The sequence below is a fragment of the Marmota monax genome, unplaced genomic scaffold (genome assembly GCF_021218885.2).
Source record: "Marmota monax isolate L192 unplaced genomic scaffold, Marmota_monax_Labrador192_F-V1.1 WCK01_AAM20220418_F8-fsc00055, whole genome shotgun sequence".
Lineage (NCBI taxonomy): Eukaryota > Metazoa > Chordata > Mammalia > Rodentia > Sciuridae > Marmota > Marmota monax.
In genome coordinates, this window is record NW_026695205.1 from 7,362,433 (window position 1) to 7,389,197 (window position 26,765).

Consider the following 26,765-nt stretch of genomic DNA (forward strand, 5'->3'; position numbering starts at 1 on the left):
TTAAGCTTTTGAAATCTTTATTATTTGAAATTATTGCTTGAAATTTTATTACTTATCATGGTCCTACTAGTTTATTTATTTCTGTATAGAACAAATGTGACATGTTTGGCTTTCGATAGAGAAAATCAAGGAGTTATCTATCATACCGACAAGGAGAGTTAAAAGGAAAGGTTAGAAAAGAACTCTTGCAAGGGGAGGTTTTGGAGGAGGTGGAAACATCTTTCCCAGGAGAAGAGCAAACTCTTAACTGCGGCACGAAGCGTCAGAGCTGAACTCAGGAGGAACTGGGCCTTGAGAGACGGAAACTGCCAAGGACTGATCTCTGAAAGCCCCTGTTTTTGCGACTGCAGCAGGGATTCTGACTTGGCAGCTGTGGGTTACTGTGACATTTGTACTTGGACCCTGCACTGCTGTGAGCTCCCAGGTATTCTAATGTAGGGGGTCTGCGGATCAGAGCTTGGAGTGAACTGCCCTAGGTGGTTTGTCACATTCAGGATGTAGGGAGGCAGGAAGATGGGTGGAGTAGACCTTCCTCAGAGGCAAGAAAAACCAGTCATGTGTTTAAAAAGATAACTGGAATATCTGGAAAAATTTAAATGATTTCTAAAATTTTCAGAGCCTATATATTTGATCATAGTTTTGTCCTAATGAAGCTATTTTTCCTCATTCATTTAGCAGGTGTCCTTCAGCGTCTTCCCCGGTAGAAGCAGGGTAAGAACCAGGGCTACTTCAGAGGAAATGAAGGAATCGGGCAAGGTGTGCAGGCCAGTCGGGACCAAGCCTTGAGAATCGTAAGGTAGGAGCTGGAGACTTTTCCTGAGAGGGTCAGACGGTAAATGTTTCAGGCTTTTTGGGGCCACACGTTTTCTACACAAGGACTCAACTCTGCAATTGAAGCCCCAAAGCAACCACAGACAATAACTGAATAGGTGGGCTGTGCGCCAGTGAAACCGCGTGCCAACCCAGGTTTTAGGCTGGGGGGCCCCCGGGCGGCAGTTGCTGACCTTTGCTATTAAGGCGTATTTGCCTTTAATAATTGGCAAAGTAATCTGTTTTTAATCCAGAACTACATATATACACCATTTGTGATTAAAAAAGGAATTTGCTCATAAGAGCAATGAAAAAAATTGGATGTCAATGCTGATGTGATTTCAATGAATTTGAAGGAAAGTTTCCGCTGATGGAGGCTCCCTTCACGTGGTTGGAGGCCCTTCAGAGAGAAACACAGGCCAAAATCAAGAACAGTGTCCACAAAGTTTTGGAGGAATAAAGAGAAGAGATTTGCCTAAGTCTTCAACACGTCGGCCCCTTGCCCTCTCGTGGTCTGGGCTCATGGCTTTGCTTATCTGCCAAAGCACAGTTCATGAAAGAGCCGCTAGAGCGAAGGTTCCCTGGCTAAATGTTTGCCATGTTGCTCAATGTTCATTAACCCTGACTGATTGTGTGTCTTTTGGCTTCAGTTCCAAGGAAATGTTTGTCTCCCCTAACTAACGGATGGCTTCCTCTTATCAGATGCCAAGGGTTCTGTGCGATTCAGCATGTTGTCTTGGTCATCTGTAAGGTCAGCGCCAGGCTCAAGGCTCAGCCATCACGAAGCTTTCCATCGACCTGTGAGACGCACTTTTCCTTCTCTTCACTGATTCCTACTTTTTCAAATTGTTAACAATTATCTGCTGCTGGTGCATAGGATCCTTTACAGTAAATTCCTTCAAACGCCTTTTAAAAATTTGTTCTTTTTAAATATACTTGAATGCTTTCTTGATTTACCTGAAACATAAACTAAACATTGTAAATAAAATTAATCTGATCATATCTGCAAGGGGAGTACTGTTGTCCATGAAAAGGTCCCCCAAACTAACATGGATAGTATAATAAACAGCACTAAATATTGATAAGTCCTTCATCAGATTTTTGTAAGAAAGCATATTCTGGGCTGAGAACAGGACCTTCAGCTGAAAGTCCAACAAACCTGGGCTGCGATTTGAGCTCCAACTCAAGCCTAGCTGTGTGGTCTTGGGCAGGTTTTAAAACTGCTCTGAGTCAGTTTCATCATCTGTAAATGGGTAGAATAGCTGTCCCTACCTCGAATTAAATAAAGCAATACATAAGCTGTGCACACAGCACAATCTCTGGTCTATGGTAAATGCTTTTAGCTAGCTGACATGGAATGCTCTTTTTTGAAAATTTTTGCAGCAGTTTTGCTGTCAAATGCAGGGGATGGGCTGTTGGTTTAGCTTTCAATTTGAGGCTCAAGGTCTCTCTGAGCATCGTGTGCTTTTCTGTCTGTCCTCTCATTTTTTCCTCCAGTATTTTTGAGTGATTTCTGCACCAAGCAAATGGAGCACGACCTAGTATCTGAGAAGTTTGGTACCAAAAAGAGCCCGCGTAGGAACACCATCAAGTGTGCTGTGCAGGGGCTGTAAGTGTTGACCACAGTTTACGTTTTTCAGTTATTTAAACCAGCGAGCTGCTTTCCGCTTGTGTAATTTCTACCATTTCCTCCCCAAGGCTCGTGACTCTAACTACCTGGGGATCAGTGGTATTTTATGGTACTTTTTGGAGCCTGGTGAACTTGAGGAGAAGGTGGAATGGGAAAGAGATTTCATGCCACGATCTTGTTTTATGCCTAGACCTAATTCTCCTAATTCCCCACAGTTACCCCACTAACTTGTTCCTCCTGACTCTAACATTTAGAATATGATGATATTTTCCTTTTAGTCTTGGTTTCCTTTAAGAGGCACTGACTGACAAGATGATAGAGCCACAAACCTGGGCTGCGGTTTGAGCTCCGTCTCAAGCCCAGCTGTGTGGTTTTGGGCACAGATCAGAACCGCTAAATGTGGAAAAACAGGGCCGTGACGATGGCCAGCAGCCCCATCATGGTCAGCAGGAGGGAGGCGAGGTGAGGGGATGAGGCCTTCAGAGACCGGGTCTTCAGGGGCTTCAGGATCCTTTGCTTCTGGGTGAGGATGGCCCTCCTGGCTCCTTCCCACTGCCCAGGCCCAGTCAGGCGGTACTGGTAGGAGTTGCAGGGCCCGAAACAGAGTTTCAGCGCCAGCTTGGGGTCTTGGAAGAAAAGGGAGACCAAGTCTGGCTTCGCACCTATCTCTGAGGCCAGCTCGTCCAGGTAGTCGACGTAATTGGTCTGCAGTATCTGGCTCTGGCTGGTTCCAAACCTTAATGAAGAAAGTGAAAAGGACAGATTCACATGAGTTCCAGGTCACAGGGGAATACGCGGCATCCACTAGCTGCTGAAAGGATGGAGGGTGAGTGGAGGATGCATGAGCTTTGAATGAGTCTGGGTGGAAAGTGGGAGTTTATCCCGGCAGGAAACCCTTAGTCAGACGGAGAGTGGGCCATAACTCAATAATCAAGAATCCCTGGGGACTCGGGGAAGCTGACAAGGGTGACTGGGACTCTCATTTAGTGTTTTTTTGAGCAGTTGTAAGTCTCCAGGCAAGGATGTACCAGTCAGGGTTGCTGCAGTCATGTACGACACATGCAAAAGCTAAGATGCTTGATATTTGCTTGTTAAGTTACTAATGTACCCAGAAGTCTGGCTGGCATGTAGTAGATGCTCAATAAATGTTAGATAAGGAGATAACCCCTTAAATCAGACGTAAGACTCCTGAGACAACTTTCCCAGGATATTCCATCGCTGTTGAATCCCATTCCACCTAAACAAAAATGGCTAATCCTTGGTTTGTCACACCAAAATCCTTTCCGGATTTATTTTGATGGGTACCCCCAACTAACTTTCAGGAGATCTTCAGGCTACTGTCACACCACTGCCCCATCCCATTCCCTCTCTAACTGGGGTGTGGGTGGCCTGAGAAGATATGGAATCTCACATGCTTGTCATATAAAACTGAAACAAAATTACTCTAAGGAAAATGTTCTGATTTGGCAAAATTTCTAAGTAATTGGTTCTCAAAGTAGTATGTCTAACAATCTTCTAGGAAGAACAAAACTGCAAATTCCCAGTCTCATCCACAGAGCTTCTGATCTGGCTGGACTGGGTTGCAACCCAGCAATACGCACTTTTCTCAGCTAGGTGGCTTTTGTAGGTGGTCCGATCGCCGTACTTTGAGAAACACTGGCCTATGTAAACATTGTTTTAACACATGCTTACAGGTCAATTCTTCTTTCATTCCTGGTGACGATGTCCTCCATCATGGTCTTCTCTGTGGGCAAGCTGCACAAGCCTAGAAAACAGAAGTTTGGTTTGAGTCATGGGCACGATTCGGCATCCTGGCTCTGTCTAGCAGTTGGTTCAAAAATCCGCTTCAGGCCATTTCATCAAGTCCGACCAGACAGGGCTGCTGGGTAGCCGAACTCAGGGGCGAGGCTGCTGGGGCCTTCTGTGTGACGCTCTCCTGCCGCACAGTCAGTGTGGATCAAGGGGCAGAGGCTACGAGAAGAGATGGGGACAGTAAGCCCGTCTGAGGAGCCTGGAACCCGGCCGAGGGGCATGGGCTCTGTTCTGGGGGAGAGAGGACACTGGGAGCTCCTGCACAGGGACCACGTCAGACTTGCCTTTGGAAAGATCCATCTGGTGCCGTATTGGGGGAAAAGGCTGAAGGGAGGTGAGCCTACAGGTTGAGAGACCAGGAAACGGCCATCAAACCCAGGCTGGTGAGAGATGAGAGTGGCCCCCACTGATGAAGGGCAGTGGGCAGGGAAGGTAGATCAGGGCAGGACTCCTCACCGTGTGCTTGTGATTCTACCCCCTGCCCACAGGTGTCCTCTGAGCTTCACAGGTGTTGAGAAACGGTCAAGTCCCTGCTCGTGGCCAGCCATCTGACCCTCAGGTTCCGGAAGTCAAAACTGAGCTGGTCCTTGAAGCCCTCCTGTCCAGACTCGCATCCTGTTCCCAGCACTCTGTCCACCCAGGTTCCAGGGCTGGATTCTACAAGCCAGCCTTGGTTCCTGCTCTCCCCCTGTCGAACCACCCTTCACCCTGCTGGTTTCATCCTGAGCGATTTCGCACACTCCTGTCCTCTTCTCTGCTTTGTGCTCTGGCCCAGGCACGTGGTGTATCAGCAGAGACGATGGCAGGGGCCTTCTTGCTGGGCTCGGAGGCCCCAATCTCCCCCCTTTCTTTTCTCTATTCCGCACCTCTGCTGGAATAATCTACCTTAAGTGCAGATCTGCTGATGCCTGTTCCTCGCTTATACCTCTCCACTGGTGTCTCTGGCTGAAGAGCTTTCTAAGGCTTAATCGCAGGCCAGACTTAATCAGTCAGGGTCCAGAAGTGTCCACCAGACAATTTTGTGTGCAGCCAGATTTGGGAAGAACCAATTTACACTTTGCAATCCAGGACCCTCAGCATGGTGCAGTTTTGCTTCCTGTCCCCGTCACCTTCCCCAAGGTTGCTCCCATCCCTCTCCACCTCACCCACGTGCTCTGGGAATGCCGAGGAGCTCACAGCTCGCCAGGTGCATGGACCTTTGTGCTCTCTCAGGTGGTTCCTTTTCTGCCCTAGAAATGCAGCCACCCAGGAAGTTGTCCTCAGCCGGATGCCCTCCCTTGTCCCACGCCATAGCTCTTGTTTGTTCCTATAGCCAGGCATTTGCTGTATAATGTTAAAAGCATTTGTTTGGTTTTCTCTCTGTGCCCCCAGGTCCCAGCACAGGTGTTCAGTGAGTATTTTGTTGCAGAGTTGAACCCCAGAGGCAGGGGGGAATCACCTGCCGAGGAGGCTGAGAGCTGCCCCCGTGCCCGGGAGAAGCCTTTAGTGGGCATCTCTTCAGGGCTGTAGGAGGGCAAGCTGCCCACTCACCTTTGAAAACGCGTGTCGCCCAGCGTGCCTGGAGCTCAACGGTTGGGAAGATGGACCCCAGGGGCTGGATGAGACCTATGCACGCGAGGGTGGCCTTCTCCAGCTGCGGGGGGAACATGTATTTATACAGCGAGACCCTGTTATCCTCCACCTTGACGAGGGACTCTTCCAGGAAAGGGAAAGCGAAGGTGTATCCTGTGGCGAAGACAATGACATCGATGTCCTCTTCTACCGTCTCATCCTCAAAAATGGCAGAGGTTTCGGTGAGCCCCGTCACCCTGGGTTTCACCTTGACAGCTCCGTAGAGTATGCGGCTTGGGAGGTCATCATTCAGGATGGGTTCTTTCAGGAGGTATCTGGGACACACAGAAGAAAACACTCAGGACCACCTTTCACTGAGCCACCTTGGGCCCCCTTGGCATTTGGGGGTGGTAGCTCTGAAAACAAAGGGGTTTCTCAGGTATCCGCGACTCTAACCTGACTAGTTGGCCCTCCTCGGCCTGACTTCATTCTCAGTCCCCAAATCCCTCCCTTCAATAAAGAAAGGAAAACATGTAGGTGAAGTGAGTAAAAGAGAAAGCCCCCCTCCCCCGGGGGCTTAGATACAACCAGCACTCGGTCAATCCCCGGGAGGGCTGGGGACCATTATCCAATCGGTGCTTCTGAGTATTTTGTTATCAGCTTTATTTTGCCTTTTCATTTAATTCCTACCTGGTCAGAAGTAAGGAAGAGAAAACTTCACTTAATTAGTAATGAAACCTGCTGGGGGATCAGTGTGAGAATCAACATGTAAAATAGATATTGGTTGATCCTGAGTATCCATGGACTCTCTTTGTGGTAATGGGATGGTGGACTGAACTATTTCTGGAGTTCTATTTATTTTTTTTTTTATGTAGATCTGAGAACCATTTTCTTTTTTTCTTTTTTTTTTTTTTTTTAAGTGCGACAGCACATGCACTTGTGTCAGGCCTCAGTACAGCAGTTGCCCGGTGTTTATTAAGATCTAAAGATCTATATATTTTTTTTAAATGGAACGAGTCTCTTATCCACTAAAGAAAAATAAACATCCATAATGTTTGCTTGTGCTTACGATATCAATGATGTATATATTTGAGATCGACTAATATTTGTCTTTTGGTAAAGAGAAAGGAATATGTCCTCAAAAGCTGCCGGTGGGAGAGCCCTTGGGGTGTACCACCCTGGCCGAGCTAATCAGATGGGGAGCTATGTGCTTCCCACCGCGTCCCTTGAAAATAAAGTTGGGGTCTCTTGAAGTAGCCTTCTCCAGTGGGGTCAACTCTGGTGCTAGAAAGTTTTTCCCATAAGCCCCAATTCTGCTTTTGGAGCAGCGTTTGACACGTCTACATAATCTTCTGAAATATATTTTTTAAGATATAGGGAACAAGTTTGGCGTTCACACTGCAGAACCCGTATGCTGCACGTACTGTTAGGTTATGGCTCAGACTACCTACCCTGTTAGCAACATAGATCTTTGTAAAGAGGGTCATCTTCAGACAACCTAGCTTACCGATGCACCAAATCATAGAAAAGCAAAATGACTCTACTTGTTTTGAGGCTGAAGACCATAATTTTCGTGGTTGAACCACCGATTCATCTGTTGCTCCCACATCCATGTGACAATGGCCCGTGGCAGAACATTCCGGAGCATGGTGCTGAATCTAGTGTGGAACACAGAGTCCCAAGGATAACCATCTTCAGAGATTCGGCTCAAGACCCAGGAGCCTTTTCTGGTGCTGATAAACACCTGGGAAATAAAAGGAGTGCAGTTTAAATCGAACACTGTTCCCCTGGGAGGAATCTACTGGGTAGGTGATCTAATGCGTATGGCCCCAGAATTCCCTGGGATTCTGTCGTGAAGATCAAGTCTGTTGTGAGGGGACATTGCCCTCAAAGTGAAGTCCTTCTAGTTTCACTGTCAGCTTTATCATCAATGGGGGACCCATGGCTTCGACGCCCCCCGAGGACTGCGTGGACACGTGAGAGTATCTCTGGGTAATACCAGAGGTCAGGTCCACCATCTCTGCTGTGTCTACAGAGTGGTTTTCTGCTTCCCGTAGATCCACTCGCCTTGCCCACCTTCCCCCATTTCTTTTATGGTCCAGGTGAATGTTTACAACCCTTGGAAATGTGTGGCCACAGCCTGATGACTACACAGGCAAACGCGGGGTCTGCACCCCCCAGAGGGAGCGCAGTAAGGGAAACTGCCTTCCACGCTGGGAAGAAATTTGCCATGAGTTTTAAAGGTTGAAAACTGTGAACAGATGCTGCGGTTCTGTTTCTCTTCAAGTACACACCTGGGTTCCCTTTCAGATGAATTCTTTTACCTTGTGTACTAGGACTTCCCTTGTTTTCAAAACGTGTACTTTAAATCTCTTTTTAAATATAAGTGTTTTCCTTGTTGACTGTTACTCTCCCAATCTCCAAGTGCACGTTAGAACTGCTTGTCTCAGATTTTCACTTGTCCTTTTGAGTTCTATGGTTTAAGGCTGTCCTTGATAAATGATCCACTTAAGAAGTTAAGATCATGGACTCTGGATCCAGACTGCCTGGGTTTGAATCCCAGACCCACTGCTTAGTCAGTTGTGTAGTCCTGAGTGAGTTATTTCAACCTCTCTGTGCCTCCGTGTCTCTCTCTCTAAAATGGGGGTATCATTCAGATTAAACGAGGTGCTACGTGTGAAGTACTTCAGGTACTGCCTGGCGAGCCGTAAGCACTGCTGGCTGTTCCTATTTTGTAAATTCAGGCTGGAGGGGCTGGTTTCCTACAGTGACTCACATCTGGACTGAGCGTGAATTTGGAGATACAGTTTGTGGCAAGGGCCTCAATCCTTAGGCTGTGGGAGCACCCCCACAAAACACTGTTGGACTGTTGGTCTCTGGGTGGTCTCGGCTTCAGTCTTGCTCCTTGGCTGACTTGGCAGGACTTTCGTTAGGTACTAGACACTGTCCTTCAGTGTTCCCTTTACTTACCACCCCAGTTCTCCCTTGGGGTTGGTCCCTGTTTCATATCAGATGTCGTGCCTGTTCTCTTTGCTCCTTCCTGCTGTGATCCTACCTACTGCCTGGGGGTCGGAGCTGGCCGGCCCCACCACTCCTGGAGCACATGCAGTTGGGGTCCGGCTCCGGCTGATCTCTCTGAGATGGGCTTCAGGATGGAGGGCAGAATTTTAGAGTTTGGAGGGAGTGCATGGATGACCAGCCCCATCCCACAGTGTCCTGAGTGGGGCTTCTGGGCTCTGGCCGTGGGGCTGGATCCTGTGAACGTGACCTTCTTTTAACAGAGCAGGACTCACTCAGGATCTTGGTTATTCAGCTGTAATGTAAGTTCTGCAGTTGCACCCGGTTCTGTCTCCTGTGTACACAGCTCTCATAAGACCTCTGGTAAGTCTTCTCCCAGGAGATCTGAGAAGGCATTTTTCTGAATAGAGGTTTCATAAGTACAGATTTATGTGATTAATTAGTATTGAGGAGGCTGGGGAAAGAAGAATGAGCTATTAAACTCACAAATATGGCCAAGGTGGTTTCTTAATATTGAATCTGGCATCACAAGCAGGGCTTGTGCATGGCGTGACCCCTGTGAAGGACTGGCTCTTGCAGTCCAGGACTTGGTATCTTTGGAGCATCCATCCTAAGCCCAAAGCCTGGCCTGATGACCTGCAGTGGTCGAGGGTGGATTTTGCTTGATGGACGGCTACGTCAGCTCAGCTGTCTTCATCTCACCCAGTCACATGCCCTTCCTCCTGCCGTATAGGTGTCCCCAGTACGAGGGCATCGGGCAGGTGGCCCCACACCCCTGCTCTGCTTGAGCTTAGATAGTTACTGCCTTCACACTTGTTCTTTACACCGAGGTCTTAAAGCCTTGAAAAGTGAAAGCTGATTTCTTTTCACACTTGGGTCTAATAAGTCCTTTTCTGGTTTTAGTGACCTGCTGTGACCCTAGGTTGGCACTGAACAATTCTGAGTGACAGGTGACTCGGAAAGGTCCCCGTGTAACGCTTTCATTAACCTTCTGGGGAAACACCATGTGTATTTATCACATTTGCTACTCGGCATCTCAAGCGCTCACTGTATAAGACTCAAAGCAGGAAAGTTTTACAGGACAAAAAGACAAGGCTGTGGCTGCCTGTGCAGCCAGAGACAGCAGCAGAGGAGCCCACGGTAGAGTGACTGGGCTCCGGCTCCAGGCCCTGTCGGGAGCGGACACTGGAGGGAGAACCCTTAGCTGTTCCTCATCTTTGCCTGGGTCTGTCCTTCTAGAAGGGATTTATTTTCTGCCATTTATTTAAATATGCCATCTGTTGACCCTATCCACATCTGGTAACACTTGACTGGTGGTCGGCTGGCGTCCTTCCTGAGTGTGCGGTGGTTTTGGAGAGCCACATGAACAGCTCCCATCCTCGGTGGGTGGCTGGCTATCTATTCGCTCTTTCTTTCCTGGTATTTGTGCAACTGAGCATTATCTATATTTCAAATACCCTGAATTTCTAAAAGGCAGTCCCCAAAATATGAACAGGTCAGCTTCTCAGTAAGCCCCCTTGGGAGAAACTAGGTCTCTTATACTGAAAATCATCTAGTCGCAACTTCCCCTTTTACAAACGAGGGAGCCACAGCCCAGAAGTGACATGACCCCGTCTAGGACACGTGGCTGGTTAGGGGCAGATCGAGGAGGTGAGTCTGCTTCTGGACATCTAGATTTTCTTAGGTACCATACTGGGCAACCCAACCAACTGGCGAATAATGACTGATTTTGCAGCTGGGATGTGCCAGAGTGCCTGTCCCCCCGCTTCTCCCCAGGATACCAGGTCAGCAGAGAGCATCGCACCTGCGCAGCCTCCTTGCTCAGCTCAACAGCAATGTCCGAGGCCGAGTTTCCAATTCCAATCACCAGGATGCGTTTGCCCTCAAATCCAGCTGGGCGCTTGTACTGCCGGCTATGGAAATACTGGCCTTGGAACCTCTCGATACCTTCAGGGGGAAGAGGAGAGAAAGCTGTGAACGTCCAAGGGTGCAAAGGTGTCAGGCTAATTTCAGTGAAATGGCATTGTTGGCTTTGCCTTTTTGGGGTCGGTCACTCATTTTCCTTTATCCCCCCTCACAGGAGTTACAGCACAGGTCAGCTGGGAAACTCAGAGTGGAGATCAGGAAGGTACAGGGAGGGGTTGAAACAAGAGGCTGCAGCACATGTATTTACCAGACCAAAAATACGTTAGATGAACACAGCAAGTGAGATGCTGGCTTCTGACAACCCATGATTTGATTGTGGGCTCTCTAGGGACACTTCTGTATCATACGGCAGATATTCTTTTAAATATCTTTTAAACACATTATGAAATGATATTATTATACTTGTATAATAATTAGAATACATTTATTATTCTAATTTTGCAAATGCAAATAAAAAATAAAATAAGCCCAAACCCAGGCATATAGAAGGTATGCACTGAGTAAGTCGGTAACCTGTTGGTGGTTGATTGCAGATAAGCATCTCCTTGTGCTTTCCTGGCCACCCTGGTCACTCTTCCCAGGAACACATGGCCTTATTGAAGCACTTGTCTTTGGTTGTGTTGTTACTTGCAAGAACCATTATATCTTGGTTCTTAAAACGGGGGCCGTGGCCAGCAATGTCAGGATCACCTGGGAACTTATTAGAACTGCAGATTCTTAGCTTCCTGCCAGGTATATGGGATCAGAAATCTTGGGTGTGTTTCTCAGTCTGCCAGGTGATTCTGTTTGGGGACCATTGCTTTGGACAGGAAGGCCCAAGCCTGATGGCCTGTTAAGTGCCCTGAACAAGCCTGCCACAGCCTCGGAGTCCGAGGGGGCAGGAGGACCACTGCATTCCAGGTCTTCCTGCAAGGGAAGGCTTGGGCAGCCTCAGGACAGACAGTGGCAGTGCTCCTCTCCTGCCCTCCTCCCCGTCACAGTGCTGTGGCAGCACTGAGTCCCAGGCACTCTCTCTGGACTGCCGACTGGGCATGGCTCTGAGGCTTGGGCTCCAGAGATACAACAGACTCATGTGCGTTTGGCAGCCACAGGGCTAACAGGGCCTGTCCTGCGGAGAGCCAGTGTGTGTGTGAGAATTCTCTGGAAAGCCTTGTGACTTTAAAGGACATCAGAGGTGGATACGTGGATGGTGTTTGGAGTCTTTGATCTTTCCAGCTCCATCCCAGTCTTTCCATTACCCCCAGCCCTGGCAGCAGTCCCTGCCTGTCACCAAACTGCATGTGAAGTTCCAGGACACCTGCTCCCCACCGCGAGTCCCCTGGCCTCACCTGGAAAGGACTGCAGGGGCATGTGGGGCAGGATGTGATGGCCACTGCAAACCATGACTGCATCAAAAATGGCGCTTTGCTCCTTGCCGCCACTCTGGGTGACAACCTCCCACTGGCCAGAGGATGAGAAATCCGGGCGTCTTTTCACATGGAGGACGGTCGTCTGGAGCAGACACAGAGGGGGCGTCATTTGAGAAAGGCTCAGGCTTGGCGTGGGCTTCCCGGGGCCTGGGAGTGGGGGTGGGTGGAGTGTGATGCAGAACCCCCCTTAGTTCTCCTCCAAGCCCCCGCAGCGCCCGTCCCTGCAGGCCCCTGAGGCGAAGGATGCCAAGCGTGCCCCTCCCATTCTCTGACGGGCAGCGCCGGGGATGTGCTGCTCTGCGCACCAGGCCTGACTCTGCAGTGGGGGCCCTGTGCTGAGGGGGCCGTGCTGAGTGAGGACTTGAGGGAGCAAAGAGAAGGAAGGCAAGTCTGCTCATGCCATTCCAGGGCCGCACAGCGAGCATTTGTCAAGAAGCACTTAGGGTGCCCCTGTGTGGGGGCTCTGCGGGAGCAGAGATATCTCACGTGGAGCACTCTGCAGAGAGCTTGGCAGGTTGTCAGCCCTCCATCGAGTGGTATTGTTAAAGTTCATTATTGTTGGGAGTATGACAAGTTAGCTATGCAGTTCAGGATGTCATCTGCTTGAAATAATTTATTGCTTCTCTAATTGTTTTTAACAAGCCCATTGTCTGGAAGTCTAGTAGTTTAAAAAGTGTTCCTAAGTGTTTCATGCCGGAGGTATTTAAGAAACAAATGGAAGGAAGCTTGCCACATGTCTAGAGGAATGACATGCTGTAACTCTTGCTTTCAAGTATCTGAGTCTCCTCTGTACACACTATGACTTGGGTAAGTGTCCCCCAGAGGCCCACTCACCAAGGGCTCGGTCTCCAGCCCACGGCACTGTTGGGAGGTGCTGGACCAAATAAGAGGTGGGGCCTAGCAAGAGGAAGTCTGGACACTGTGGGTGTACCCTAGAAGGGGACATTGGGCTTTCTTGTCTCTGTTCCCAGATGCCATGACATTGGCAGCCTTGCTCCACCGTGGGTTCCCTTCCACAGCTACTGCCTCCCCACATGCCCAAGGCAGTGGGCCAGGAGAACATCACTGAGGCTTCCAAAACCACGAGCCAAAATAAACCTTTCCTTCTCTGAAGCTGATTAGCACAATATTGTTTAAAAAAAATTAGACATTTTTCAAAATACCAGTTTGGTGACTTTTAAAGCTGTCTCAATTTAAAAATGGGTAGGTGACATGGATGGAAAACATGTGAAAGAGCTTCACAATACGTGGGTAGACAGCAGCCAAGAGAAGCTCTCAGATTTGTAGCTCAGAGTTGCCCATTAACCAAGCACTGTGAATCCTTGTATTCCAGGTGTGATCTAAGGACCAGGGCCTTTAGGTCACCCAGGAGCTTGTAGGACGTGCAGACTCTGAGTTGTCATTGGGAGCCTGTTTAACCAGAGTCTGCACTTGAACAAGCTCTCTGCGTGATTTCATCTGCAGTTGAGAAGCTGGTGCAGGTTACGTTGCCACTCAGCAGCAGGGCCTTGCACAGTTCACCTACTTCTTCTATTTTATTTTTAATTTTTTTTCGCTTTACCACTGAGTTATATCCCCAATCCATATATATATATATTTGCAAATGGACACAGTACCCTTATTTGGTTTGTTTATTTTTATGTGGTGCTGAGGATCGAACCCAGTGCCTCACAAGTGCAAGGCAAGCGCTCTACTGCTGAGCCTCAATCCCAGCCCTCCCAATCATTTTATTTATTTATTTTTAAAATTTTGAAACCAGATCTTGCTAATTTCCTGAGGCTGGCTTGAAACGTGTAAGCCTCCTGAGTTGCTGGGATTACAGGTGTGCACCACTGCACCTGGCTTTTTTTTTTAAATGAGGTGACATTCACTTTATTAATTCTTGATGCAGCATACAATGTGAATAAACATCAATGAAAGGCAAGATGGTTTTCATGCAGCATTCGTTTTACTATCTCTGAACTGTCAGCCCTGTTATCTACGGTTTCTTGAATCAAGTCCTAACATCTATGACTTAGGTCAGTGCGGAGACCAGTAAACGGAAATCCCCACAATGGCAGCAGTAACGTAATAAACAGGAGAAACGGCTCCCTCGCTAACTTTAACATGATCTTTAGAAGAACAGAGAGTATAAACTACATTTTACAGGAGGGCTGTAAGTTTGACCTACCACTAAGCTTCTGTTTTAAAGAACCAGTCATTCACAAGATAAAAGTACCAGGAACTGGGATAAACTACATTAGGTAAAACTGCACATTTTAACAGTGTTTACGAATATAGACTTCCATAAAAATTAGTAATTAAAAACTAATATGATACAAGTCTGGTACATGTAAAAGTAGAATTACTAAGAAAATGAGATGTATCAAAACAAATATGCCTAACAGTATTTATCTGAAATATAATTTAAAATTCATTTTCAATAATTTAAAATTCATTTTCTATATAGTTACTAGTTCTCAGAGTATATGTTAATGATAACAAGGCAGTGTGTTGAATGACAATGTTTGGTTATATTGTTGTTGATTATTTGTTTTTGAGAAAGCTCAGGAAAAGATGATTCCAAATGTATTTCAAAATGATCTGCCATCTCTGTGTTGCTGGAGGTTGTGAAATTAGCAGGGATAATAACCCACAGGCTTCTGAGGTGAATGGAGAGTAGCAAGTTTATTTAACACATATCAAGAAATCCCATTATAGAGAAGTTAAAAAAAAGAGTAATTTGATTTTCTTCATATATCCTCTCAAGGGAAATGAGGCTAGGGACATTCAATGGTAATGGATATAGTTTAAATGCAGTTTTACCATCAATATTATCATCATTAAATGTTCAATTTTAACAGTTGATTTTCTTCTGTTAATGTATAGGATCTACAAGACCAGGCAGGGGCAATCACACTCTTTGGGGGGATTAATATCATGCTCTAACCTTTTAACAAAGATAGTTTATTCACAATTTCTTCTATCATCAGGATAACTTTTTTATTTAAAAGTGAACTGAACTAATGTAGAGAAACTCATTTCCCCAAAAATACAGTACCTGGAATTGGATGTATTTTAGAAGATCAAACTTTTTGGCAAAAATCCTGAAATATTCCAGAAGTTTGGAATTGTGTAGGAAGTTTGGGAAATCTTCAGGCATGGGAAAGTCACTGAAACAGGACATTTCCTTGCTGGTGTTGGTGATGACGGATCGGTAGATACTTGCTCGGCCATCTTCTACGTTTTCCTGAAGGAGGGAGTGAAACAATTAGGGGTGGTCATGTACTGGAGCAATCCTTTGGTGTCCCACCTTTCTCACACTCCTGTGTCAAGTGACTCTGTAATGTGGCAGCAGGATAGAATGCATGGGTGGAGAGGTGCAGTGTGTTCCTCTGCTGGGACCTGTGTGCGTCTGCCAGCTTTGCTGAATGGGATGCTGTTGATGGGTGTGGCAGGGACCATTTATTTGGCACATTGCAGGATATTTAGTGTCTCAAGTCTCTACCTATTTAATGTCATCTTCTGGGAACCAGTTAACTGCTTAAATTTGCCCTCAAGGGACTTCATACACCCTTTCCCTCTTTAGGGACCACGATACGCTGGGACATTGGACAGAGAACAAGACAGAGAGTTTGACGTAAAATGAGTACATTTTTGGGAGTGGGGAGTTTTCACATCTTGCTTTGTATCTGCCTGCCTGCCTTCACTTTGTGCTTTATGCAACTTTCCCTTCCTCCAGTGATAAAGGTGAGCAGCACTGACACCGATCCAACCTTAAACCTGATTTCTGATGTCAGCAAATATGCTTTGGCAAAACCTGAAGCAGCCATATGGTTGAGTCTGATTTCTCCTACAAATGGTGCTCTGCAGAATGCCCTGCATGGGGAATCTGAAAGAGCCAAGTATGTTGATTCAAAGTCTGTGAAATCAGTGTGTGGTCAAAGAGGCTTTATTAGGAAATTTAAATGATGCTACCCAAGAACAGCCCAATATGTGTTCTGAGGATGCACAGACTGAGGCGTAACGCAGAGCAATAGCACTCGCTGATTCGGTTCAGCATCAAGGCCCGTATGAAGACACGGAAAGCCTGTAGGAATTCACCAATCAAAAGAAGTGACAGACTTCCTGAGACAGCCCCAGAGGGTCTTCCACAGCGTGTGACAAGAGAAAGCCAAGATCATCTCTAGTCCAGCCTCACCCTAGATCAGTTGTGCATGTTCTTTCTCATCCTTGTTCGCACAGAACATTTCTTTCCTGCCCGATCTTTAGGTGGAGGTTAGTGTGGACTAGCAGAAGGGCGTTGGTCTCTAGAGTTAGATGCGAGTTTGAATTCACATCCTTCAGTCTGTTTTGAGTCGGGGCCAGTGAGTGCCCCAAGTTCCAGCCCCCTCTTATGTGCACAGGGCTGCAGCAGTGCACAGCAGCCGTGGCCATCCTTAGTGAGGAAGCCAAGGCTTAGACAGCCGTCAGTCACGGCTCACTGCTCACCGCAGCATGAAAGTCCACCAGGGTAGCTGCCCTGACGGGTACCAATAACTGCACGGGTGCATTCGCTGTCACCAACCTGAACTTTCTAGTATTTTCTGTTCAGAGGTTAAACCTGATCTCAAAGAGTTCAAAAGAGTACACTTATCGGATCTTGTCTCCTAAGTGAAAAGCTCCCTCTGTGTCCTAGACTTCACTGTGTCCTAATTTCAGGGGTTAGCAGCACCAATACGGGTGCCAAAGCTAAATGATGTAGGATCCTTGCTAAATAGAGGCTGTTCCTAAATGTCTTCTGCCCTCCTTCCCGTCTCTGTCTTCTCACCCACTCATGATCATTCCATCCCCCTTACTTACCGTAGGTCTTTTTTCATGGGTGTGTATTTAATTTTCCTGGACAGAATAAAAACTTGGACAATGCCTGTCACGATTGCACATGGCTTGGGAACAGCTAGTCAGGGCAGACTAGTTTCCTGGGAGGTCAGAATTGACTGTGATATTTTGCTAACTGTAAGCAAGTATTGGAATCCTAAGGGGGTTTGCGATAGAATATGGAGGGGCTTCTGCCTGACGCAGGGATACAATGATCTAAACTGGATAAATAAACAAGGATATTTTAATTTTCAAATACTAGCTTCAAATTTCATAATACTAAAGCCAAACTGGTTTTTGACTGAACACAATGTCCTTGGCAAGACTGAGTGCCTGAGCACTATCCAATCAAGTGTTCAGAATAGGAAATATTTCATTAAGCAAAAAAAAAAAAAAATTAAGATCAGACCAGATAATTTTGTGAGTAGCACAGAGTAATCAGTGAGGCTTTCTGGAATCAGAGAGACTGGGCTGATATCCCAATCCCACCTCCTCTAATGGTTTGGTAATCACGGACAATTACATAAGCCAGTCTCCTCATTGTTCCCTGCACAGTGGGACTCACTGATAATTCCAGCACAATAAGGCGCTGATCACAATGCCTGGCTCAAGATATGTCCTCAGTCAGTGTTTGTCTCTTTTGCTATTATTACATACCACTAGAGTAAACTTTTAAAAGAAACCATAGATTAAAATCAGTCAGACTGAGACTGTTAAGCTGTAGCCAGGATGCTAGTTGTTTGTTTTTAAGACTCAATGAATTGGCTTTAAAATGTGGTGGATTTTCTTCAGGCCAATTTTAAGGGAATTTGAGTGGTGAGATCTTGTTCTGGTGCCTGAGCCCATGTAGTGACCGTAGGCCAGGGCAAGGCTCACCTCCATGAGTTGTGCTTGTGCAGTTTATCAGCAAATGATGATGATATTAGGATTCTTATTTGAAGATCTTTATAGTTGTGTTCATTGGTAGACAGTAGTTTAAAAAAGTTTGTTGGGCTGGGGGTGTAATAAAATGGTAAAAGCACTTGCCCAGCGTGTATGAAGCTCCAGGTCCTATCCTCAGCACCCCCAAAACAAAATATATATAAAAAGAATTTTTTAAAAATGTTATTTCTTCCTGCATTTAGTTGGATGAAATAGATGTGTTTGGATAAACCTAGGTAAAATGGGTGTTGTTTTCCCAGGAGAAAAGGAAGATGATTAATACTGACTTCATAAACAGATACATATCAAGTGTTTATTCTGCGCAGGCCTCGAGTTTCAACTTAAGGGTAAGATGCAAACATCTATGGTTTGTATGGAGCTTATTAGTCTATGGAATTAAAATGCATCAGGGCTTTGGGGACATGAAAGTGAAGAAACTAAGAGAAGAGAGGCTTTGGGGTCAACCAAGACAAGGACAGGGAGATACAGATTCCAAAACAGATAAATGAACTTACTTGTTTACTTAAAATACAAGCACTTCCTAAAGATGATATTAATGCACATAGAGACTGGATTTGCTTATGGGTCAAATTTGCTGCAGTTTACTTGGTTGAGACAAATGGTCATATGAAGATTTTCCTCATTCGAAATTTTCAGAATGTCAGAAAACTGTATTTCAAAACTAAATTAGTTCAGGTAACAGTGATTTGGGATTTGTCATCTTTTTAAAATATACATATTTTTAGTTGTAGTTGACACATACCTTTATTTTATTTATTTTTATGTGGTGCTGAGGATCGAACCCAGTGCCTTGCACATGCTTGGAGAGTACTCTACCAGTGAGCCACAATCATAGCCCTGGATTTATCATCTTTGACCATGGACTAGATTAAAGCTATTTTTGACTTTATGAAAATAGAAAGGTTGTCAAAACTAAGTAAGATTCAAAGTAGAATATATATATAAGCTACTCAAGAGAGCAAACTTATAAAGCAAAATTAGATTCGCTTATTATGAAGATGAATTACAAAAACCTACACATTAGCCCTTTTTTTTGTGTGTGTGAAACATCGTAATATTGACTTTACCAATCAGTACTTTGCTCTCATGATGGATAGTTACTCTACAAAGTTAGAAATAATAAAATTACTTTTCTTTGAAAACTTTCTATCATTCTGTCTTTTCACTCTTTGGGATGGATCTTACATCCATCTACTGTACTACATGAATATGTTTGAAACTTTTTACTTCTTTGACAACTGAACACAAAACTATGGTTTCCAAAGGCATTGGTGGGCCAGTTACCCTAGAGGATTCGGGAGCTCTGAAAAACACCAAGTTTGAGTAGGTCTGAATTGTGCCCAGATGCCTGCGTTTTGGAAGAGCTCCCTCACTACTCAGATGTGCAGAGGAGTCAGGGAGCCGTCTAGCATCCCTGCACGCTCCCGTCTATCCACTGGGCTGGCATCTCTTTGGATCACTGGCCTTGATCACTCGGAGTTTTCTCATGCAACTTCCCGACTCAGGTACTTACAAGGGACACAGTCTCCTCATGACGGACCCTGTCCATTCTCTGGAGCCTCAAAAGTTGTCACTCCTCCACCTGCCTCCTTCATTCCAGCTGTGCTGTGACTCTGTGTCCTCTAAGACTCAGGTCTCTCAAGCTTCCATACTTCTGCATATGCTGTTTGCTCTGCCTGAGACTCTCTATCTGCAACAGACCCCATCCCTAGTTATTGTCAAGACATAACAGCATCACACCTCATGGAAGCCTGTTTCCTACTGGGTGAGGCTCTGTGATTCCAATAGCAGTCAGCGTGTTAGCCCTTATAAAATTGCACTCTGGAAGGGATTTTCTTTTGTATTCCTTCCTGAGGTACAAGCTCCTTGACAGCGAGGACAGTACATCTCTGTATTTTTAGCACTTGGTATGAGTCTGGAGTATAGGAGGCTTCAGTCAATACATTTATTGAATGAGTCATGCTAACCAGGAGCCTTTTCTATCATTGCATAAAAGACTTTACAATAAAAAAGTAGGCATTCACTAGTTTTGCTGATAGTACACTATAGACTTTGTTCTGTTATAAAAACTTTAAGGTTTATCTGATAGTATACTATAAATTTTATTCTATTCTATTGTTCTTTAAACATGTTAGGAAAAGTTAACTTATATCTTAGACCGCTGGTAAACAGAACTATGGGATCATTATATTGCATGTTTGATTGCCTGGAGAGTTACACGTATTTAACACATTAAATTTGGTTCTGTCAAATGGGCAGCAGAGTGCCAAAATCCATTATGGTGAGTTATGATGTGATAAATTTATCTAGGAGAACCTCTGCAAGAAAAACGAGGGTAAGGCTGTCATTATGTCTTCTATTAAGGAGATGGCGCTTTGCTCTAAACTCATCCAGATAAGACAATACTCTTAAGTGAACAGATGGCAGCTAACAATCACTGCTGGTAGCAGGCCCGCCCTGGCCCCTGGGGACTCAACCCCCAGTTCTTTGTTATGCATGTCAATGTGGCCAGCTCACAAGGCTTGCGGTTCCCTGTTTATCTGCCTAGAGCATATATGTCTCTCGGGAACATCTTGACCTGTTCGAGCCTCCTGACAGGGGACGGTGACGTGACGGTAACCCAAGGACGCAGTTATTACTCTCCCCTCCTCACTTTTGAGTGATTTCCCGCAGCTGTTAAAAAGATATATAAGGGGAACAAATTTGGCAATAAAGCGCGCACACGCTCCCTCCTGGATGAAGAACCTTGGTGTCCTGTGTATTTTTAACCCCGCCGTCCCTCGCCGGACTCGGCTCCGTTAGCCGGAGGCGGCAAATCACATGCCAACTAAAACAGGAAAGGCTGCGAGGAGGAGGAAAGCAGGTGGAGTGCATACTGAGGTCAGGGAGAGGGAACCATAAGCAAGTCCCACCGGGTGCTGGCCCAGGTAACCGCTTCTCATTTTTATCCTTCTGTGATCTGCATTCTAATCAATAACTTCCATGGACACAAACGCAGATCGTCAAAGTTGTGAAGACCCAAAGCAGGGAAGCAGACAGTGATGACAAATGGTTGATGTCAGACTTTTCTCAACCAAGGATCAAACCAACTAATGTTTAATACACACGAATGAGAATTCTTCTACGTAGGGGGAAAGCAATGAGCCTCACAAGAACAGGATAATAGTGACGTGGATCATCAGTTGCTCAAATGGACAAGACCCTGGGGTTTTGACAGATCCCCAAATCAGCGTGAGTCACGCGATGAGAGAAGCAGTGCAGTGGTGGACCACATGTGCGTATTCTCAGTTCTGTGGTTTCTGAGAATCGTCACCGCCTAGTCATATGGGCAAGACTCTTCACCTTGACTTCCTTATGGTGTTGAAGGTTATTGCAAGTATAGAATGAGGTAATGCATGTGAAAATAATTCTACCAACGTGAGCTTTCATTTCTTGAATGCCAATGCAACCTTGACCTGCCTCAGTGGAGGCCACTGTGCAGGCTGTGGGCAGCGCGGGCCCAATGTGCAATGTCAGGCCAGGTGATCACAAATGTGCTGAGGACCGTGCTGGTGTCTGATTCACTTTTTACTGTCTGAGGCAGTGCCCGGCATCTCTTTGACCCTGAAAAATGTCTTTGGAGAAAATAAATTTATTTGAAATATTAGACCTTGGTGGAGTCATGTTTTAAGAGACAAAGTGATATTTCAGACCAACTCTAGAGGAAAGAGACTGAGACATCTAGAGATTGTTATGTGAAAATTAATTGAAATAGCTGGGCACATGCCCTGGGAGAGGGGAGGCTTGTGTGTAACAGGAAAGCCGGGTGCATTGGTTACCTCCCCATGACTACAAGGCATTGGGCATAGGCAGAGAAGCCTAATGGCTCTCTCCGTACCTCAGTGAGGTTGCTAAATGCAAAGGCTCAGACCTTCCTTTGTGTTCTTTTGCATCTATTATGTTCCCCTGGGTGTTATTTATCTCCATCCTGAATTTCCGGTTCAGATATCAGTGAAGACAATCCCAAGACCTCCTTCCCATGGGCATAGTGAAGAGAGATGCATGCGGAGTGCTTCTGTGCTGGGAAAAGTGCTAGAGCATGATCTCCGCCCTGCCTGTCCTTCCAAGATGACACTAGGGGGCGCTGGAGAAACTTCTAGTAGAATTCAGCACCAAAGCTGGGCTTGGGACAAGGATTTTACATTTTTTTTTTCTTTTTTAAACTGTCACTACTACATATTTTAAGTGATTTCCAAAGGATTGTGTGTAAACAGAGAAATTAGTGAAAAACTCATTTAAAAACCAATTTTGGGTGTGGAGGGATCTCATGAAAATAGAAGGGAGATAGTAGAATGGGGTAGAGGTCTAAAGGGAGGGAAGAGGAGGGAAAGGGGAGGTGGCGGGGAACGAAAGGGATAGATTATATTGTGTGCAGCACAAATGTGTAACAACGGGTGCCATGATGTGGAATTATGATGCACCGATAAGTAAATGGGAAAAAGAAAAGATTCTGGGTGGTAGAGTTGTGAAGAGGCGTTTCCCCGTGAGCAGGGGGCTTGCCAGTGGCCAAGTGGCCCCCTTGGCAGTCTCCGGAAAGATCCTTTCGAGGCCCTGGGGGCAGCCTGTGAAGTTTTGATTACTGTTTCCCCTGCAGAGAGGTAGTATGTCTTCAATCACAACAGAAATGACCAGCATTTTATATCACCCTCTCAGGACCAGCTATAATAGTCTAATGACCCGTTTGAAAGAAATGAATGTGATTCAAGCTGGTTTTCCAGCTTTCCTCTCTGCAAAGCCACGTGTCTCACGTGAGGATCGATCTCTCCATCACTGACCCTGAGAGTGCTTGTAGAGCAATATTTCCTGTTTGATATTGTGCAGCGCTTGCCAGACTTGTCTCATCACAAGATTCATTGGAAATCTTATTAAAACCCCCCAGGAGACTCTGATTCTGTAGGTCCGGTAATCCGTATCTTTAAGAACCCACATAGGTGTTTCTCAGGTCAGATTACATTTGAGAAGCCTAATGTTAGAAACATTCCTTTGGAATGAGTTTTGAATTGGCAAAGCACATATTCCGGGTGACCTTGCCATGCCCCTAGTTGGTCAGCCTGTAGAAAGAGCCCTCCAGATGGCCACTGCTGACATGGTTACATCCCCTCTGCATGGATTTGAACATTTTGCTCCTGTCTGGAATGTTCTCATGTGTCTCAATACCTCAGTTAGATATACCTAATACATAACCCTTAGGTTGCATCTCCTGAGTTATGAATTTGAATTTTGGTTTAACCTTTTTGAGCAAGAACACAAGTTAGGGCATAGTGATAAGTAGGTGCTCAGCTGCCTGGGATTGAATGTGACGCCTCGAGCTGCGTGGCCACTGCCAGCTACTCAACCTCCCTCCTTCTCTACTTGCTTGTCCGTAAAGTATGTAGACACTGTTAGTAGCTAACAGAGAACTCTGTGGGGAGTCGGGAACTGTTCTAAGTTCTTTATGTAAATGATCTCCCCTCATCCCCAAAGCAGCACTGTGAGATAATTCCACGTCTCTGATATTATCCCCAATGTAACCACGTAAACTGAGGCACAAGGATGTCAGTCACTGGCCCAAGATCTCACAGCAAGGAAGTGGCAAGTCAGTACCTTTTAAAAGTTTGTGGGAAGGAATAATTGTGAACCTTCACATGCCTTTCTGATTTCAATACAAATCCTAAAGGATGGCTAGCAGTGTCACTATTGGCACTTGGTGAAGAGCAAAAATTGAAATAATACAAATATTTAATGAAGAGTTTCATAGCAGTTATACTAGCACATAATCTGTAGTTTGGAGAAACAAACGTGGTTATTTGTGGGAGAGAATATCAGAAGTGATGGGGCACATTTTCTGAAGAAGCATTTGGCTCAGTGATTGAAAAAGGAGTAAATAGTGCCTTGAAAAGATTCCCGTTGCTGCTATTTTTTAGATGTTCTCCAACGTTAGTATAGTCCCTAATTAGTACACCAGAGAATAACAAAAATATGGGCCACGAGACGATTGCTGGATACAAAGGATGCCTGCCTGGGTTGGCACCTGGGCTAGCCTAGTGTTGACCTGGGCAGAGATGCCAGCCTGTGACTCAGGTTCCTGAACAGCTCTAGATATCTAACAAGAGAACTGGATCAAAGTCGCCCCTGAAATCCCTGCATAGGGCCACAAGTAGCTATGATTCACCCTGAAATAGCAGCATCACCCAGTCAAGCTACAAGGAAACCTCACTTACCTTGAACCTCCACAGCCCACCGATGTCTTCTGTCCTCTCAAAGCAAGTGGGCTCCAGCCCCTCGTCCACACAGCACTTCAGCGAGACCAGGCCGCTGACCCCGGCTCCGATCACTGCCACCTTCTTTGCCATGTGTCCTGTCAAGGAGTTGACCGGTCATTACTGCTTAACACAGGTGAGAGAGTCCCTGTGGTGTGGTCAGGTTAGCTGGTTTTAAACAGTCTCATGGTAACTCAGTAAGCAGCACTAATTGAGTGAAACGCCTCGCTGGTCAAATCCTAGTCTCCTTTTCCCCTTGAGAGATGCTGAATTGTCTTGGACTCGCTTGCAGACCTTGTTTATGAGTCTCGGTTTAACATTAAAAACAACCCCTTTAACAAAGCCAAAGTATGCAGTAAGGCAGTGTGTGAGGTGAGCCAAGCTCGGTCGTGTCCCTCCGGGTCCTGAGCCCTTCCTTCTCTGCTCCTGGCTGTCACGCTTACCTTGCCTTTGAGCACTGGCCCTCTGAGAGCAGAGTTCTCCCCATTGTGTGTGTGAGCTGGAGACAGTCTTAAGAGGCAGAGGTGCTGTGGGAAGCGGGAGGAGCTTCCTGCTCCTCCCCCAGCATTCTGCCAGCTGAAGCTCCAAGGAGTCCTGGGGTTAAACAAGAGGCTCAGTGCTCCAGCCAGGTAGTGACTGAGGACCAAGGCACACTACGCCGTGCAGGTGGTTCGGAAGTTCATCTTATCATGGGTGTAACAAACGTGCATTGAGTTGATAAAAATGGACAAATAAAAATAAGTTAAAACCATCCCTAACCTAAGTACCCATTTTGATATGTTCTTCCACCTGCTTATATATATATACACACACACAAAATGGGATGGCACTCCAAGTTTGATTTCCAACTTGGTTTTTTCACCACCAATAACCTTGAACATGTGGGTGCGTGGCTAATGGCGTGTGACTTCCATTTGGCTGATGGCACAGCCTCTCCTGACCGATTCTCATTTCTGCACGTGAGGCACCTTTTCTGGCACATCACTGTGCCTGGGTGGGCAGACAGATTGGGTCCCCGATCTCCTGGAATTGACGTTCTTGTTCTGGCCTGGTTTTTAGACTTGGTCGCTTCGGGGTCCCAGCATGCTGTGGTAGCCTGTGTGCCTTGCTTGCTCGCCCTGCTCAGACCCACTTCTCACCCAGGTTTCTCTGGTTGGGTGAACGCTGCTTGCGTGAAGCTACGGGGATTTCTAAGCTCTTCCAACCCACACCCTTCTTTTTGGCTTGATGGAGAACTGGATAACTTCCTTTTGCTTACACTCTCGGTTATTAGCATTAACATTAGAAAACTAAGGCCGGGGGTTGTAGAGCCCTTGGGTACCTTGGATGTGGTGGAAATGATGAAGCTAAGGGACTCCCCTCTGCAGCCCAGCAGGACCAGTGGCTCCAAGCACCTGAGCTGTTGGTATAAATTCCTTAGATAAATATCGACACTTCCTAGGTGCCAGTCGCTGTCCAAGTGCTGCATCTACAGCAACGAACAAAAGGGCAAACCCCTGCCCCCCGTGGACCTTGCTTTCCAGTGGAGAGAGCAGCCACCGATAACATAAATAAGCAGTAGGTGGAGAGGAAGCTGGGGAGAGGACAGAATGGAGAGGATGGGAATGTCGGAGGGAAGGGTGGTTGATCAAGTTGCATATGGAGTTCAGGGAGCCTTACTTCCCTGAAATCCCCTACACCAAATTCGGGCACAGTGAGAGGCTTTCTGTGTCCAATGAAGAGAGTAGCTCGATGACAAGGTGACGATAACAATGACCAAGACACAAAGGAGCTGGACACATTTCTCAGTTAAAAAGAAAAACAATTAAGTTGCTTCATTGTCAGTTGGGCCACAGATTTTGTAAATAGCCCATGAACAATTCTCCAGCTATGTCCTGGCTGTCCCTCGTCTGTTGGTCACGACTCGTGGAAGCCCTGCTGGCAATGAGTATGCCTTCTGCTCACACAGAGAAGAAGCACCTAGGTATGCCAGCAAGTGTGTAAGTGACACACGTGGGACACGACAGAGGAAACACGCTGTGTGAACCCTTTCCAGACCTGGCTACACCACGCACACAACGTGGAACAGCAGGAGTGGGCACCAGCTGGGAAGCCCCCGTGTAGGCAGTGCTGCCTGGCAAGTGCTTCTCAGGCCAAGGGTTTTAAGTTGTAAAAATTGATGGTGTCCTTTGAAGCACAGAAGTTTTACTTTTGATAAAGTATAATTGATAAAGTATAATTGATTGTTGTTGTTTTTACTTTTTGACTGGCACGAATAATGCTGCCGCATGCATTCCCTGTAAGTTTTTGTGTGGACATAGTTTTCATTTCTCTTGGATATATACCTAAGCAGTGCATTTGCCAAGTCATGGGGTAATTCTGTGCTTAGCACTTTGAGGAACTGCCAAACACAGCTGTGCCTTTTTTTTTTAATATTTTTAATTTTTTATTGTGGGTTGTTCAAAACATTACAAATTTCTTGACATATCATATTCCACACTTTGATTCAAGTGGGTTATGAACTCCCACCTTCACCCCATACACAGATTGCAGATTCACATCAGTTACACATCC

The 26,765-nt window shown here is 46.1% G+C and overlaps 1 protein-coding gene across 4 annotated transcripts; it reads right to left on the reverse strand.

Moving 5' to 3' along the window:
- Nucleotides 1-24,807, reverse strand: Fmo2 (flavin containing dimethylaniline monoxygenase 2). Of its 4 annotated transcripts, XR_009225487.1 has the most exons (10): nucleotides 24,656-24,807; nucleotides 24,174-24,310; nucleotides 15,197-15,385; nucleotides 12,076-12,238; nucleotides 10,626-10,768; nucleotides 7,348-7,547; nucleotides 5,783-6,138; nucleotides 4,133-4,205; nucleotides 2,770-3,176; nucleotides 1-1,779 (listed from the first exon to the last, which is right to left on the reverse strand). XR_009225487.1 is itself a non-coding variant. In XM_046430217.2 (9 exons), exons 2-9 carry the CDS (start codon nucleotides 24,303-24,305, stop codon nucleotides 2,834-2,836), a joined length of 1,599 nt encoding a protein of 532 aa, XP_046286173.1. In that variant the 5' UTR covers nucleotides 24,306-24,310; nucleotides 24,656-24,807; the 3' UTR covers nucleotides 1-2,833. The 4 variants fall into 4 exon arrangements, 2 of the variants coding, with proteins under 2 accessions (XP_046286173.1, XP_046286174.1); XM_046430217.2 differs by having other exon boundaries at nucleotides 1-3,176; XR_009225488.1 differs by lacking the exons at nucleotides 1-1,779; nucleotides 2,770-3,176 and having other exon boundaries at nucleotides 5,783-5,977; nucleotides 6,072-6,138.
- Between the last annotated feature and the right edge of the window lie 1,958 nt (nucleotides 24,808-26,765).

Excerpts from the sequence above, each read along its gene's own strand:
- Fmo2 (XM_046430217.2), bottom strand. The coding sequence starts at position 24,305 with ATGGCAAAGAAGGTGGCAGTGATCGGAGCCGGGGTCAGCGGCCTGGTC. Across the intron at positions 12,239-15,196 it reads TAAAATACATCCAATTCCAG|ACGACCGTCCTCCATGTGAA; the intron begins GTACTGTATTTT and ends TGTCTGCTCCAG. Across the intron at positions 7,548-10,625 it reads TGAGCAAGGAGGCTGCGCAG|GTGTTTATCAGCACCAGAAA; the intron begins GTGCGATGCTCT and ends TTTATTTCCCAG.